At 37.4% G+C, this 18,113-nt stretch overlaps 1 protein-coding gene and 1 long non-coding RNA gene across 15 annotated transcripts in view; one reads left to right on the top strand and one right to left on the bottom strand.

The window, feature by feature from the left end:
• Window positions 1-18,113, top strand: part of HDAC9 (histone deacetylase 9) — a 923,925-nt gene that overhangs the window by 554,887 nt on the left and 350,925 nt on the right. For 11 of the 14 annotated variants that reach the window (XM_032304495.1, XM_032304501.1, XM_032304493.1 and 8 more), the window contains one exon: window positions 7,071-7,334. In XM_032304495.1, coding sequence (XP_032160386.1) covers window positions 7,071-7,334 — 264 coding nt within the window. Of the gene's footprint in view, window positions 1-7,070; window positions 9,713-18,113 lie in introns of those variants that run through there. The other 3 variants (XM_032304504.1, XM_032304502.1, XM_032304503.1) reach the window with 1 other exon arrangement.
• On the bottom strand, window positions 406-3,203 carry LOC116568827. Its single transcript, XR_004276754.1, has 3 exons — window positions 3,055-3,203; window positions 2,660-2,837; window positions 406-1,632 (listed from the first exon to the last, which is right to left on the bottom strand). It is a non-coding gene; the product is annotated as an uncharacterized LOC116568827 (long non-coding RNA).

Raw genomic sequence — 18,113 nt, 5'->3', positions numbered from 1 at the left:
TAATCTATTTGTGATTTGAGACAGAATTTTATCATTGTTTTAAAATCTAGTTTCCTTGGAGCTTAAGGGAAAGGTTTCATTTTCCAAAAGAAGAATTTTGCATTTATTTAAAAGAAAAAAAAAAAGAACAAAAACAAAAACTCGTGCCATTCCCCAAGTAAAATCTGTCTTCAAATCTGAGGCAAAATAAGAAAGTGATGAGTTGGGTTGAAGGTCACTTTGCATAGTTTAATAATCACATTCAAACACTTGTGCTCAATGGGTTGTTGACAATTTCAGAAAACCAGATATCCATCAGTAACTGACTTATTCTTCATACACTCTTGTTCTTAGTTACCCTTCCAAATCCGAAGATATTTGTGGGGACGTGAAAGATCTCCTCGAGAAAAATTCAAAATACGGAATTTAAAGATACTTTATTCGATAGCACTTACACTTATGTTGATTTCCAGATTTTCTCAAACAGTGTAACTTACACAGACGAGCTTAATGCACTCATGTGTAAAGGTTAGCAGCACAACCTTTAAATATTATTTCATGAATTCTACATCATTTGCCAGTAGACTATATGATATTTAACATGGAATATAAAACATCGAAATTATGGATCTGCCATAATTATGAGCCTAGCAGGGATTGACAAGAGTGGAATGATCACGCTTAAAGGTGTTTGAAACGTAGATAAATTATCCTGCCCGGTCTATAGCATGTCATTGTGAGTGCGGAGGAGTGTGTGTGTGTTACAAGCCCAGAGCGGTCATGGATTGGCCACTCCGTTCTTGGTGTTCAGTACGATCGCCGTCAGTGGCAGGGAGAACACGAGAAACACTGACAGATGAGGAAGAGCATAGATGAAAGGGAAGAAGAAGGAGAAGCACAGCCATGATCTTCCTCTCAGCTGGGTTCCCCACCAAAGTAGTGCACCTGGTGTCAGACGAATGACACACGGTGTGTTTTACAGATGGGCCCTCGGCCGAGAGTCACACAGGCTCGCACATTTATCTGTCACACAGATGTTTCGTCTTGTGTTTTGTAGCCAGCAAGGCAACCGCTCAACTTTGCTGGGGGATCACCTCCAGATGTTCAACCAAAGGGAGGCTCTGCTACCCCACTGAGAGTAAGCAGACAGCTCCTCCCTGCATCTGGGGCCACTCAGCGACAGTACAAATTAGAAGAGGCTTCGCCCATACCGTGTTTGTAATGGTCACATTTGAAGTTCAAAAACACATATGACACAACGCAATTGGAGTCTTGAATGTCTTCAGAAAGAGCCAGAAACTTACAGACAACATCAAGTAGTTTTTTTATTTTAAAAATCCTAAAATAAGTTAAACCCGGCAGGCAGGTTTTCTGTGACTTTGGTCTATAGATTTTTCTTGCTGATGTTAATTGCTAATTTTTCCACGCTGGCAGATTTGCAGGCTTAAAGAAAAACAGCTTTAGTCAGATACCTGGAATAAGAAGTGTAGGTTAACTCCTTCTCTGCATTTACAATTTGCAAAACCATCTCTCGGAGATCCCCATATATCACTTCTGTATTTTGTGAAACTTTGCAAAAGCACATATTTCATTTCAGAGATGGTGAAAAGTGGTAGTTAATGCTCATGTAGACATTATCATTTGCTTCATAACCTGGGAAGGAAAATGTCAAACCGCTGTTACTGAACATCAATTAGGTTTTTGGGTATTTAGCAAAAAGATGAGCCAGAGAGAAACAAGGACAAGACTCGTGCATTTGGGTATTGCTGTTCACTGAGATGAGAAAACCAGGTGAGCAATACATTTGAGTAGGAGACGAATAAAGGTTTTCTTTGAGCTCTTTAAAGTTTTTGATACCTATTAGGTATTCTAGATCTAAGGGAAGATGTTAAGGAAGCAGCTGAATATGCAAATTTGGAGCTCCGGGAGACATTGGAATTATTTATATTAATTCAGTTGCCATTGGAACATGGCTGTTTCAGAGTAGAATGCAAACTGGAAGGGTATAAAAAAAATTCTGGGTTTCTACTCTTTTTTGTTTGTTTGTTTTTGGAGATAGCTCAGCTTCTCTTGGACATGAATTTCCTTCTTTATAAAATAAGGGTTTGAAGAATGCTATTAGAAATTTTCCAGTGACTACATTTTATATGTATATAGTCTGTACTCATAATTTACTGTTTTATGTCAAGAAACTTTTTTTTTTTTTTTTTTTTTTTTAACAAACCATCAAGGAATTCTGCGCTTGGAAGATCATTTTGCCATTTGGCTGTCTTGCCCAGTTATCATAGCGTTACTCATTCTGGCACTTTTCTCCTTCATGTTTCCTTTAGTACATCACAAGTGTAGATGAAGCCAAAGGAACTGACTAGAATAAATGGCATTGTTTCTTTATTGCACATGGAACATTGTTATATATGCATCTGTGTCCATGAGGTTGTCAATACTGACCAAAATTGATTCATGGACTAAACGATGAGGTTTCTGGGTACATCTGTGACCTCTGAAATACATTAACAGGTCAGAAGGTTTTTTGTTAAAATGTACATATGATATATTCTGTGAACACTAAGCCTTTGGTCACTATTTGAGATTTTTTAACCTACTTGGTATCTGTGGAAAGTTACATTCCAAGAGTTAGCACATAGTTTGGTCTTTAGTTGTTGTAATACCAGCCTCTTACCTTCAAAGATTCTGTGATTGTGTCTTTGTGCCCTTTGTGAAGTGCTTTACCCTCATTGACACTTATTAACATCCCAATTAAATTGCCACTGGATTTGGCGTGAATGCGGTCATTACTGACTTTCAACAGGAGAGTTTTCGGTCAAATAGTGCAGATGAAAGCCTTGTTGGCATGAATTCTAAAGAGAACAGGAAAAGAGAAATGAAGTCTGTAAAGAGAGATAACTCAAGGCGTTTTGCTGTGAAGGGAGGTACATAATGGTGTTGGTGGGGGGAGCAAGGGAGGTTTTATTTAAAATCACTTTGAAAATGCGCAAATAAGAATATTCCAGCAGAGAGGGGAAATGTGTGTTGGAGAACAGAGAGGGTCATTGCAGGAGTAGACAGGATCCAGACCTTAAGGAATGTGAGGAAGGGTGAACGGGCCACTTGGGAAATGCGATGGTAGCAGGATGTTGAGTTTCTCTTCAGAGGCTTCTGCTTCTCAGTGAAATAATAAGCACAGGTAACAGCAGTTCGTGAAGAAGAGGTCTGGATTTTCGAGGTCTGAGGAGAGAGGAGGTAGTTTGAAATCGTGATTGAAAGAGTGGGAGGGAATTAACTAGAGAAATGTGGTAGGATTGCCAGGCACTGAGGGCCCTTTTGAGGGTTTTGCTCATGAATCTAAAGAGAAACATTCAGCATGATGGTAATTCATTTGTTTGTTTCCCAGCTTATTCAGCTGCTTGGGTTTGGCAGAGCTGTAGTATTAACTGAGGTTGGAAGTCTTACTTTTCCATAAAACCCGTATTCAAAAGGGCAGGGGAGTTGAAGACAATGTAAGGGAGTGATTTAAAAAAAAAAATCTTTATTTATTTGAGAGAGAGAGAAAGGGGAAAGAGAGAGAGAAAGAGAGAGAGAGAGAGAGAGAGCAGACTCCCCCTAAGGGTGGAGCCCAACGTGGGACAGAATCCTAAGACCCTGAGATCATGATCTGAGCTGAAATCAAGAGTCAGATGCTTAACCGACTGAGCCACCCAGGCGCCCCAAGGGAGTAATTTTTAATAATGGAGAATGGAGCCTAGTCCAACAAGGAGAGATGTGAGGGGGTGTGGGGAATTGGTGGCAGCAAGAATGCGTTAGGACTGGTTGGGGTCAGAATATTCTGAGAAGGAACCAAAAAGACATCATGTTTGAAACTGATTTAAGAAAGTGTGCAGCTACCAATAAAGACCAGGGCTAGGGTATGATCACAGCTTTGGGCGCTGAGGTAGAGCAGAGATAAAGACCATCGGATGTGAGGAAGTCAAGGTAGTGAGGGGCCATGTTGGGACTGGGACTGAGAAGGAAATAGCAATAGACTTTCCTTTTAGTTAGCAGGTGGTATCTGCAGTTCCCTCTTGGTAACTGAATAGTCCCTGTAGTCAAACATGGAAGTTGCAGAGTCATTCCTCAGTAAGCAAGGACTTTTGATGGGATGTTTCCAGAACAGTGGTCACGTGCTCCCTCATGGACCTTTCATGAACGGCCCCCTCAGTTCCTGTCTCATGGCCACACATCCCATATGGTTTTCTTCTCTCTTCCCCACAGAGACTCTTACGTGCAGGAACTTCTGAACACCTCCCAGAGGTGTCTGCCTGACTCCTATGTGTCCTTGGTCCGCCAGCTCTGATGCACTAGCTCCCATGAATTTTCTTAGCTAAGCTTTGGTAGCGAGAGGGAAATGTTCTATAGCTCACCAAGCATCCACCCAGAAGATGAACTGCTGCCGTCTGCTTGCAGATTGTCCCTCCAAGGGGCTCTTGCAGCCTCCTTCACCTGACTAATACCTTTCCTTAGGTCAGTCCTTCTCCCCACAAGAATCTCTGTCGTACTCTTGTACATCACATCTGAGGTGAGCCATAGAGGTAAGGGTTGACTGATGAGCTCTCTCTCTGAAGAATGGGTAGATACTTGTCACCCAAAGTCCCTGTCCCTGGTGTCCCAGGTCAGACTGGGACTTTTCTATTAAAATCCTGCCTCTTTCCTATGGTGTCACATGCTCTTTTTTTAACAGCTGATTACATGGGATCCTTCAGTTGTAGAGTCAAAGTTCAGGAATATTACATTGTCTCTTACCCCAAAATCACAGCAATGTGCAGGGTATTATGTATTTATGTTATGAAGAGCTAATTAGCATGGATACAAAAGTCCTGCAAATAGTTTCCTTAAAAAGTACTTAGAGACATTTAAAGCACAATGGGATGATTGTTCTTATGCTGACAGCCCCAGAACAACAGATGTTAGGATTGTAAGCACAGAGGAAATTAATATTTAAATTGCCTTCTTCATTTTGACATAAATTTTGATTGGTATATGTTCTCTTAGCTTGATTATGTCTAACTTAAGATTGGCGGTGTTTACATTTTATTTGTGGCTTTATCCAAAATTGTATTTTATTTCTCTAGAGTCTTATTCTCAACCCAAACATATTATAAACTGTGTCACTCTCTCCAGCAGCATCTTCCAGCATTCTCCCCACCCTCCTGTGCTCAGACCCCACTGGCCTTTCATTTCCTCCAATGCACTGGACCCCTTTTCCAGCGCATGTACTGTGCCTTCAGCCAGAAATGCTCTCTACCCTTATCTCAGCCCCTCCCGGGCATGTAACTAATGACTCCTCCTTGTCTATCCTTCCTCTTTCGTGTCTCAGCCTAAACAGAGCACCTTCTCAGTGAAAGCTCCCTTAACCACCCACAGTTCCGCTCCTGTGGCAGCTTGTGTGTGCTCTTGTAATACCCTGGGCTTCTTCCCATTTCATTTACCATACTTGAAAATATGAATAAATTTATCTTTTGGTTCCTTTCTAACATACTAAACTATAAGCTTTATGAGGGCAAGGTGATGGCTGTTTTCCCAGTGCTGAGCATGGTGCCTTGAACCTAGTTGGCATTCAATAAATATTTGTTGCAAAATGAAGGAAAGCCCCCCATTAATTTTACAGACAGTGAAAATGAAGGGTTTCATCGGTATATGCACAGCCATTTGAGGTTATGTGACCTGAAAGAAAGTCTATTAGCCTAAAGAGGGTAAGAGAGCCTTCAGAGTTGTAGTACTTTGGTATTTTAACTCTAAGCATGTGTTCAGTCTTAAAAACATAGGTGTGGAGGGGGGACAGTAAGCTTAAGCTATACCAAGAGAAATAGGTATTCATGATTTTAGCCGTTGTATTCCAAGTGTGCTGCTCACATGGGCACTGAATTAAGAGAAAACTCCAATCACTCTTGAAACCACAGTTCAAGATCTGAGATCTGCAGATGATCAGTCACTGTGGTCATTGTGAATCGAAACAAGAAACCTACTGTGACATGAAATCATCTTGAGAATTTTACCCCATTTATTGAGCTTTTATACCGTGATATTTTGCTGTTGTTTAAGTTAGGGTCTGTTCTCGTTTTGTTGTTTTTTTAATCATTGAGCAGTTAATTCATACACTTCTGAAGATAAAGTACAATTTAATTTATAAAATAAAGAAAATGTCTAAATAATTTTCAGATTAAAAATACTTCCTTCTTTCCTATTATTTAATTTGGATATAGTCATAAAACGTTTTTAGTGCTATGACAATTTTTTTAAAATCCCACATCTTTTTTTTTTTAAGATTTTATTTATTTATTTGACAGAGAAAGATCACGAGTAGGCAGAGAGGCAGGCAAAGAGAGAGAAAGAGAGAAAGAAGCAGGCTCCCTGCTGAGCAGAGAGCCCGATGCGGGACTAGATCCCAGGACCCTGAGATCATGACTTGAGCCGAAGGCAGAGAGGTTTAACCCACTGAGCCACCCAGGTGCCCCCAAATCCCACATCTTTTTAAAGTCTAAGATTTCCAAATCAATATTTCCTTGTTTTACCAGTATATATAAGGTGTTTTATCATTTGACCATTCAGGTATGGGAAAACTAGACAGACAAGGCATTTGTGCTCATATTATATAGGGGCTGACATCTGTCCAAAAAATGAGATTGTGGGAGGTTTTCATTACCTTTCCATTAATTCCATCACATTTTCTCTTTTGAAAAAGAATATGCTCAGGTTTATTTGGATTAAATTGTCTCAGTATGAACTGCACTTATCAAAGTTTCATAGTTCCCGCTGAAAACGCTTGTTTACCTTTCCCCCACCATTTTCTAAGGGTGTGAAAGGGTGACCCATGAAAGAAAGCACTCCGAGACCTCGTTCTCTGCCTACCACACCAACACAATCTGACGGGGATGGGGCTGCTTCAGATGTACTATCACTGAGGAAGTTTGTCGCATACATATTCATTCTGCCATTGACGTCCAGAAACTAGAAACCAGAACGTACTGAAGTAGAGTCATTAGAAATGAAAATGTGTTTTGCTTCTCTGTTACCACCAAGAACTATTGAATTTTGAACCCCTGAACACTCTCTTCTAGCTGCTTTCGAAATCTATTGAACAACTGAAGCAACCAGGCAGTCACCTCGAGGAAGCGGAGGAAGAGCTTCAGGGGGACCAGGCGATGCAGGAAGACAGAGCGCCCTCTAGTGGCAACAGCACTAGGAGCGACAGCAGTGCTTGTGTGGATGACACACTGGGACAAGTTGGGGCGGTGAAGGTCAAGGAGGAACCAGTGGACAGTGATGAAGATGCTCAGATCCAGGAAATGGAATCTGGGGAGCAGGCTGCTTTTATGCAACAGGTAATAGGCAAAGATTTAGCTCCAGGATTTGTAATTAAAGTCATTATCTGAATATGAAATGCATTGCCGGTTTTGGTAAATGGATATTATTTCCTATCTGTTTATATTTCTGAATGATTTGATTTTAGTGTTTAAGGATTCTACTTAATGCAGATATATCTATATAGAGATTTCTCTATATACTGATTTCTATATAGATATCAAGGTTTCGTTGAAACTCCACTGGTAAGGAAATACTTGTTACACTAAAATTATACTACATAAGTATACAAGTAATTAATAGGCTTTAAATTCATCCCAAAGCCTGCCATACCAATTAATTCTAAGGAAAACAAAATCACTGTTGTTTTTAGTTTCTCTGTTGAGATCAGTGACTGCTGGGTATAGTCACCCAGTCTGATCAATGAAACGTTCTATTAGTTCTTCATTTTTTTTTTGATATGTAGAATTCAATTTTCACAGTGTTGTACATAATGTATCATACTACAGTCTTGAACACTGTTAAAGGTAGTCTGCCCCCTCCTTCCTCTCTCTTTTTTGTTAAGTTAAATGTTCTGGTTACCACGCCAATAGTCCTTAGGTTATTGTATAGAATGCAATTGAAAATATTAGGAATAGAGGTGGTTTTAAATATATAGATTGCAAAGTACAGCACTATTTTAAATATTACATTATGTCTCACCTAGCACTGCTCATTTTACTTTTATCTTGTGTTATTTGATGACACTGTCTATCGAAAAAGATCAAATGAAGCTGATGCAGATAATAGCCAGAAATAATGTGCAGCATTATGGTCCAATCAGATATATATTGTATCTACAATTGTAGAAAACACAGTAATGGTATGATCATTATCAGATACGAAGTCACAATCATGTTTAAAAGAAGGTGTATCATATTTTATAATCATATCACTAGGATCTCTTAGATAGAATTCCATAGTGACTCGGCATATACCATACCACTTTGGCAAATAAAAATTTAGGAAAGTTAGGCTTAACAATGGAATCTACTTGTATATAATGCACCTTCAGAAGGACTGTGTCCTTTGATGCTATGAAATACAAACAACTTTGAAGGCAACAGAAGACTCTGTTTATTTAAGTCCGTTCTTTGTCAGGTTCCTGCTGTTCTCCTACAGAAAACTGATTCTATGAGGCTGAACAGGAAATGCCTTGTGGAAACAGGAAGTCCAAGTGATTCATGTAATGAGGAATGTAGGGGGAAAAAAAAAAAAACGGAGGATAGTGTTTTACTCTTTCTGTTTTTAAAGGGCACTCTATGAATTGATTTATTGTCTAAGAAAATAACACCGCAAGTAGGGAAATTGTTAAGGAAGCTTTTCACTGGAACATTTCCTTCAAACTCCCTTTTGATATGTTTACCTTGTTTTATAGGTTTACTTTTGTTAAGCTAGTTAAAGATTCGTTGTATTAAGACCCCTTTAATATGGATAATCCAAATTGACCTAGATTCTTTGTGAGGTTTTTTTCTATTAAAATATTTATATTTCTAAATCCAAGGTATTTGAAGGTGTAGTATCCTGTTTCAAAGGAGATATAGCGGTTTTGCCAAATGTAGACATTGTAACAACTGTATGTTATTGGCACGTGTTGTTTACATTTTGCTGTGACATTTAAAAATATTTCTTAAAAAAAAGTCACTGTTAAAGATACATTATCCTTTTTTAAAAAGTCTCCATTCAAATTAAATTAACATAACTAGAAGTTAGAAAGTTTAAAACTTTTCCATATAATGAAAGTCCTTCTGATAATTTGACAAATACCTATAATAGGCAACTTTTCCTATTAGCACCATATTTTGGTTAGTATATTCCTTAAGATTAAAATGATTCTTTGTCAGTTGTTTTGCATTAAAAATATGGCATTCCTAAGATAAAATTGTATATTTTTTCCATCTCATAAATATTCATTTTCTTTAAAGTCTTTTTTCAATCTCATAAAAAAGGGATAGTGCATCTTTTAAAATACATTTTATTTGGGGAGGAACATGTGGCTGAGCAGACTTTTGTATAATATTACTTCAAAGATATGTAATCACAAACAAAAAAAAACCTATTTTTTATAATGTCATTTGAGAGAGCTTCATCAGTACAGTTGGTGGACATTAATTGTTTGAATTTGATAGTCTTTGAATTTAATCAAGAAACTACCTGGAACCAGTGAAAAAGAAAGCTGGACTTAATTCATCTTAGAATTAATTGATAAATGTCTCTTTTCAAATCTACTGTATTTATTATAATTTACACCCTTGAAGGTGATCTCTTGTTTTGTGTTGTAAATATATTGTTTGTATGTTTCCTTCTTGCCTTCTGTTATAAGTCTCTTCCTTTCTCAAATAAAGTTTTTTTTAAAAGATCCCCTTTCATACATTTGGCTTTGTGTAAACTTGGTATACTTAATCGGATCTGAAGCTGATGCGCTAGGTCTCATATACCAAAATTGATTGCCATTCGTTGTTGAAACAAGAAAATGAAGATATTTTGAGCAGTTATTTCTTATGCCATTAAAAATAATTAACCCAACAATGATTTTAAACTATTTATGTCAGCCATTATCAAATAGCAAACACATGTAAAATTTGTTGCCTTTTCCATTTCCCAGTGTGGCCTCTTTTTCATGATATGTTATCATGTTTGATGTCGATTTCCAAATATAAAATTTTATATAAATAAATGTTAATTCCTAACTTTGCTCAACTTAAAAAGATCATTTTTAAAAAGGTTAACATAATCCCTCCAGTGTAACAGGCACTCAATAACTATCAAAATAAATAATTCTCCATGTATCATAATAATTTTATCTATTACAGTGACAGCCTGACCTACAAGTATAAAGTAACAGCACATAAATGTAAAAAGAAAAAAAAAACTAATTAAATGACCTCCCCTTCTGTGGAAACAATTCTTATAATACTAGTGTAAAGCACAAGGGGTCTGGCTCAGATAAAGGAAACTGGGCTGTAGACATCCCTGCACCATGACATACCCAACTCTTCGTCCGGTCAGTTGCTAGCAAACGTCAGTCAGTCAGTACTTCATAATGTGTTGCTATGTTTTTGTTCCCTTAATCTAAACCTTAATAGCATCATACAAATTAAAATTATTCTAAACCACAACAATATTACATTAGGTTATTGAGAATTCTGGAGCTAATATCATTGACTATTACAACATGGATTATCATCCCGAAATGCCATAAGTCTGATAATTTGGTCAGAATTGTGGGAATACCATTAGTTATAATTTCCTAAAAATTGCCTTTGGACTTCTATAAACTTGATTCACTTGGTACCAGAGATCCTCAAAAAAGAGTTGGAGGAACCAATTAAATAATGCTTTTAAAATGTATATCCAGTTTTTGATGTGTAAAGTGGAGGTTTCAATAAAAAATATCAATCTCATGTTAAAAACTTTCTCTTCAGGAAAAAACACTCTTGCAGTAAATAAACATTAGCCTTCATGTTCTGGCAGTAAAAGTCCACCTTCTCATTGGTGAAGGTGGCTGCTGAAATGAAGACTGTTACTTTTCATAGATCTGAAAAAGGTTGTCTTTAAGAAATTTTTACTTTATTTTATATTTTTTTTTCTGTTAAGGGTATTAAAAAGGAATTCAGATACTAACCATTTTTTTGGAACTAGTACTCAATGGATGTAAAGGTAGACAACAGTATTTACTTAAATTTGGCATTTCTATGTGATAATGGAAGCCCTGAATTGTGGGTATGCAATTGTGAATTAACAATGATAAATCAAGGTCTACAAATTATAACCAGTTATAATCAAGAATTTGGAGATGCAAGAGAAGAATTTGAAAGGTGGATTACCATTCCCTTTATTATTGATAATTCCTCCATCTGGGTTTTAAAAGCATGGGAGGGCAATCAAAGAATTCTGCCAAATAAAAGAAGATATTGGGAATGTGACTTTTTAGAACTTCTCAATTTAGATTTGAAAGGTTTTCTATTCTGATATCATAATACCTTCTTTAAGGCTTATAAACTGTAAGGTTTAGACAATGCAACCTTTTGGGACCATCTTGATTTACAAAAAGACTCACTTTTTTAACTATTGGAAACATACATGTCTAGCAACTCATTTAGTCCTCACTACAACATTATGGGTTAGATATTATTGTCTTCGTTGTAAGGATGAGGGCACTGGGGCACAAAGAAGTTAAGTAAGGTCAAGGTCACCCAATTAGTGACTCTAACTCTAATTTGAACCTAAGCACTCTGGCACTGGAGTCCTTATTCTCTCCCTTTACTACCCCACAGCATTTATGCAATAACTTCATCTGTCCAGGTCTATTAAATCATCAGTTCTCTCTCTCTCTCTCTCTCTCTCTCTCTCTCCTTCTTCCCCATCACCATTTCCAAGCTGTTTTGAATCAATTTTCTCTTAATCATTGCTATAAAGTAGGAGATTAGGACTCTTTTTTTTTTTTTTTTTGGTCTAATGCATAGATGAGCAGTATGACGATTGGACACATGATGTTCAACCGTTTGCATCATGAAAATTGGTGAGTTTCTTTTTTTTCCGACCAGAGCCAGTCTTAGGATGGGGTGAAATAGAATGCCTGCCCTTGGGGTTAAACTTTCTGGGGGGAGAAAGGAAAAAGATACCAACTAGGTCACAGCTGTCCTCTGCCACTCCCCTTCCTTCCCCAACTGAAGCCAAATACCGATTTCGAAGCGGTTAGGACGCTGCCTTTTAAAACCTTTTTGGACCTAGGGAGGATGCACTGGATAACCATTCTGACCTAAAACAGTCTGTAGAAAATGTCGGGAAAGGAAAAATAGAGACATGTCTTGAGCTCTTGTCTTCGTAGGTGATTTTTCACTTGAAAGATGCGTGGAAGTCCTCTTGAGGAATGCTGTTGGCCATTCGAATTCTGCCCGCACCTACCCGAGGCTCTGATTCTGTTCTCCTGACAGAGAGCCCAGGAGTCTACATTTTTAAAGCCCTTTGGGAGAGTCTGACTGGGAGAGAAAGATCTGGAGCTGTCCAGGGGCCCTAGACCACTTCCTGAAATATGGCCTGACTTTTAATGGCTTTTACCTAAGCTCCCTGGACTCTTCATTCATAGTTTCCAAAATAGACTATCTCGTATTTCTGGTCGATTGTTCTGTTTCGTCTGCATTTTAACTCAGCTAGAGGTTGTTCTCACAATATTTACTGCTATTTTTACTGCTGTTACTGCTGTGGTAGTATCTGTCCTTTTGTTTTATTTCTCTCTTCTAATTTAAACAGTTGCTTAGCCTGTTGATAGAGTAGCCACCAAGACTCGGCGAATTATCTTTCTTCACAAGTTCTGAGCTATTTGTTGCACATTGCTTTTTGTTGTTGTTGTTGTTGTTGTTGAGATAAAATTTATAGGACATAAAATTTACCATTTTGCCCATTTTAAAGTATGTAATTCGGTGGGTTTGGGTATATAGTGGGTTTTAGTTCATGATGCTATGACATCATCACTACTATCTAATTCCAGAATATTTTCATCAACTCAGAGAAATCCTGTAGCAATTAAGCAATCGCTCCCCATTCTCTCCTCCCTCCCACCCTGGCAACCGCTTATAACTATTTTGTGTCTGTATGGATTTGTCTATTCTGGACATTTGGTATTAATAAAATCATATACTATGTGGCCTTTAGTGTGTCTGCATATTTACAAGGTACATGTTTCAGTACTCCATTCCTGTTTATGGCTGAATAATATTTTATCATATGAATAATACTACATTTTATTTATCCATTCATTAGTTGATGGACACTTGGTTTTCACTCTTGGCTTTTATGAGTATTGCCGCTATGAACATTTATGTGCAAGCTTTTATGTTAACATATATCATTCTCTTCGGTATGAGTGAGTGAAATTGTTGTGGTAATTCTGTTTAACTTCTGAGGAATTGCCATATTGTTTTCCACGGAGGCTGAACTATGTTCTACTCCCACTAGCAGGATAAGAGGGGTTGCCGTTTCTCCACATCCTTTCCAACACTTGTTATTTTCCTTTTTTAAAATATAGCAGCCATCCTAGTGGATGTGAAGTATTAGCTTGTTGTTTGGATTTCTATTTCACTAGTTGCTAATGATATTGAGCATCTTTAAATTTAGTTACCGGACATTTGTGTCTTTTTGGAGGGGTAATATCTGTTTAAGTCTTCAAGCCATTTTTAAATCAGCTTCTTAGTTTTCTTTTTGTTGTTGATTTTTAAGAGTTTTTAAATATATTTACTGGATATCCCAAATATGAATTGGAAATTCTCAAATATATGACTTGCAAATATTTTCTCCCATTCTGTGGGTTGTCTTTTCATTTCTTGATTGCATCCTTTGATGCACAAACATTTGTATTTTTGTTAAGTGCTATTGTTCCTTTTGTTGCTTGTGCTTTTGGTGTCATATTTAAGAAACCATTGCCAAATCCAGTGTCACAAAGATGTACACCCATGTTTCCTTCTGAAAGGTTTCTAATTTCTGAAAGGTTCTAATTTCTGAAAGGTTTCTCTGTTTTCCTTATTTCTAGCTGATCTTCGCCTTGCTTGTCTGCCACTTCTCTTGATATCTCTTGTTGCTTCCTGGGTTTAAGGCTGTCCCTTTTCTCTTTCTCCCAATGAACCATTTAAATGCTACAGTCTTGCTCTTTATTGTATCTAACACAACCTGAAGAAAATGTTAAGTTTGTCTTTCCTTTAAGAAATGGCTTTTCTCTGGTGACCTTTCAAAACTAAACCAGAGTTATTTTTCTTCATATATATTGCAGAATTCTATCCTGGTTACTCATTTTTGCTCATGTCTACTTGGCACTTAAATTTTATGTCAAACTCATGTTTGCAAATTTGCTTTGATCCATGTGCCTTTGTTAACAACATTTCTGCAAGGAGCCCTGTATTTGTACTCTCTAAACCGGTAGCCACTCATGTCAGCTGAGAATTTAAAATGTGATTGGTGTAAATTGAGAAATGCTGTAAGTGTAAAATGTACACTAGATTTCAAAGCCATAGTATCAGAAATATATTAATATCTAAGTAATAGTGATTTATTTGGTTATATCTTAAATTAATATTTTAAATATATTAGCTTATGTAACATCATTAAAGTTAAGCTTATCTCTTTTCTTTTGCTTTCTTGATGTGGCTGTTAGAAAATGTAATATTATATGTGTGGCTTGCATTGATGGCTCATGGATTTTCTTTTCTTTTATATCACATTATTTTTTCTATTATAGAATGCTGCTTTGGCTCATCTTCCTCTCATTTTATATTATGTTAACAGATCTCACATCATTTTAGACATAGGTGGGCTATCGAACCTGAACAAGTTAATATTTGCTCATGCCAGAATATTTCTATTGCTGTTCCTCAATCTAACACAGACCCATAAAATGATAGTGTTAGGAGAGATATGCACATCTGAATGATTTAAGGGTTTAAAGATCTCTTTCTTAACCTTAAAGACAACTTGAAGTCTATCAAGTGCTTTATTAATACTAGCAGTTGTAAAGACAATCCTCTTATCTCTCCACATGCATCTCCAAGTTTTTGAATTTGTAAAATGTGCTGTTTTATCTGGCTTTTCCATTTCTGTTAACAGAACCACTCTTTAGACACTGGACAGATAATCATGAAATCACCTTTGATTATTTCCTCTCCTTTATTTCTTATAAGCAATTTTTACTCCTGTTTCTGATTTGCAAGCCATCCTCTCTCTTTACTTTCTTTTTGGCTCTGCTTTCCTCTGTCAATACGTTCATAGTGAAACAAATTCATTCTTTTATTATTGCAATAGCATCCTTCCACATCAGGGTGATCTTTATACTAATTCAGTAACTTACTGTAAAAAACCAATACCGTTTTCACCTTCTCTATAACAGAACCTACAACAGCTACCTAATTGTTTCATCTAAATGGTACCATGGTGTTTCATTATTCTGCCTTCATATTCAGACCAAGCACTCATCCTGCCATTCTGAATCACTTACGCACAGCAAATTCCTAGCGTAGGACCCCAACCTCATGAATTTCATCGAACTTTTTCACTATCTGGAAAGACTTTAACTCCCTTTTCTAAAACCTACTTTGCTTTTCTCTCCTTTATGCTATCTCTGATTTCTCGAAAACACCCTAACTCTTAAGTCAACTTGGAATTTGTTCCATATAATTTACTCTATAAGTTTTCTTTAATTAATACCTGTCGTGTCTTTTTGATTTTTTTAGATATTAATTAGGAAGACTTTTATTTATTCGTTTATTTATTTATTTATTTTAATTTTTTATTTTTTATAAACATATATTTTTATCCCCAGGGGTACAGGTCTGTGAATCGCCAGGTCCACACACCCCACAGCACTCACCAAAACACACCTACCAAGGAGTGCGATATCTTTTTGATTTTTGAAGCCAGTACAAATACAGTGTTCCTAGCACCACACCAAGAACCCATGAAGTGCTTACTTAACTTTCATTTGATAGATTTTATTTTTTGTTGCTGTTGATTTTTAGTTGTTGTTGTTTTAGCATTCGACAGTTTATTAGTTGCATTTAACACCCAGAGCTGGGTTTTATTCTACATTTCTTTCTTTCAAATTTCATAATGGCTAAAGGACATTTTCTTCTGTAATGATTTCAGGCTCACTTTTGTTTTCTATGTGAAATATAGAATGATTTTTTACTTGTTGGACTATTTATTGTGCTGAGTTGTCTGCTTTAGTAATAATTTTTTTTACATGGGCTCTAGTGCTAATAGTTACTATTTAATTTTTATTTTCAGCCAGGGGTTAATGACGGAAATTCTTTTCTTGGTAAACTTATTATTAGATATTCCCTAAACTGAATTGATTTGTCATAATTTGTATTCTATATGAAGCATTATTGTACTGTAATACTGGACACTTTTTATTTTTTTAAAGATTTTATTTATTTTAGAGAGAGTGAGCATGTGCACGAGCAGGGGGAGGGGCAGACATGGAGGGGCTCAGCTGAGCCCACTTAGGGGCTCAGTCTCATGATCCTGAGATCACAACCTCAGCTGAAATCAAGAGTTGGAGGCTTAGCCAACTGAGCCACCTAGGTGACCCAGAACACATTTTTAAATAAAAATACAGTATAACATAATTTTCATGGTTTCATAATACTAATTTTTCTATATCCATGTATTCTTTTCTTTTTATAAAGATTTTATTTATTTATTTGAGAGAGAGAGATCACAAGCAGGCAGAGAGGCAGGCAGAGAGAGAGGAGGAAGCAGGCTTCCTGCTGAGCAGAGAGCACGATGTGGGGCTCAATCCCAGGACCCTGAGATCATGACCCGAGCTGAACCCACTGAACCACCAGGTGCCCCTATATCCATGTATTCTATAGATAGTTTTTGAAGGGTATATTTGGGAAAGAAGAAAAAATTATGCATATTAATCTTAGAGATTAAATCAACCTCATCTTTATGCATATTTAAATAAAGAGAAGTGTAACCGGATATTGATAAGTTGTTTTGACTGCATACACACTACACTTAAACGGTGGCATTTCTCCTTGACTTTGAGATCCGTGGGAGGAACTGCCTGGGGTTACAATGTTGATGCAATAGACCACAGGTGTTCCAACCTCGTCATCTTCTGTCAGCACCACTTGGAGCAAATTACTTAATTATGCCCAGGCTCAGTTTACTCATTTGTTAAATAAGAATAACACTGTCATCTTTTGTTGGGTTGCTGTGAAGCTTAAATGGATTAATCAATGTAAATAACATAATATATGGTATGAAACTTGGTTCAGAGTAAAAATGAGCTGCTGCCATTAATGTGAGTATTAATGCAGCATCACTAAGAATTTCTTAGCACTCCAAGTAGGAACCTGTCTCAGACTCAGTTTAACTTTTTAATAGTGAGAAGCTTTCTCATCACTAAATTAAGAGCCCTAGATCCCTGCTTCCCCACCGTGTTCATGTCCTTGCCCGCAGAAAAGAGCAATGTTTGGAGAGCCCACATCACCGCAGGAGGTGGTCCAGACCTTACTCAGCTGCAGCCCCTTCACAATTTGTGGAGGAACAGCCCAGGTTGGAATGTCCTTTGCGAGACTCTGTGAGTAAGTTACTCTTCCTCCAGGTTCCCTTTCCTTCCACCTCCTGTAGAGACCACAGAAAGAACCCCAGGACTTATTTAAAGGTTTCAACTAAGGATTCATCAAACTTACAACAACACCAGGTATGACTGACCCCACATGGTTTTCATTCTAAAAGGTGTATTAAGAAAATATCTCGGCCAGGGAGACAGTTTTCTGATAAGCTCTGTCGAGGCCCAGCTCTCCTCCAGCATTAATTCCCAGCCCCATCCTCCGCACCAAAGCCGGCAAGCAGGAAGCAGGCCTCAGAGAACTGGCCTTGCCCAGGACCCCATCGGGGATTCTCCTGTTCCATTTGCACTGGGCTCTGCCTTTCTTTGGAATCAAGAGGGAAAAAAAAGTACGAAACTTTTCTGTGTCTTTGCTTTTTAACAAATGCTCTGAGAATCTTTTTTTGGGTGGGAGGATTTTTTTCTACTCTCTCTAGTTGGGTGAATGTTAAACTTGTTCCATCTGGGAGCAAGAAATCCTGCGTCAATGCCTCCATCTTAGTAAATTGCTCCCTCGTTTTGAACAGTCGTCCGTCCTTGCTCTTCTACCTCCGTTTAACATGGTAAAGAATAAGCTTACGTCACACTCTCTTTTTTAGCGTCCTAGATATGTTTTGGTTATGATGGTGATGTATCACATCCCTCTGTATTT

Source organism: Mustela erminea, chromosome 11 (assembly GCF_009829155.1).
Source record: "Mustela erminea isolate mMusErm1 chromosome 11, mMusErm1.Pri, whole genome shotgun sequence".
NCBI lineage: Eukaryota > Metazoa > Chordata > Mammalia > Carnivora > Mustelidae > Mustela > Mustela erminea.
The sequence above is the reverse complement of the archived record's forward strand: the minus strand, read 5'-3'. Positions and strand labels throughout refer to the sequence as shown.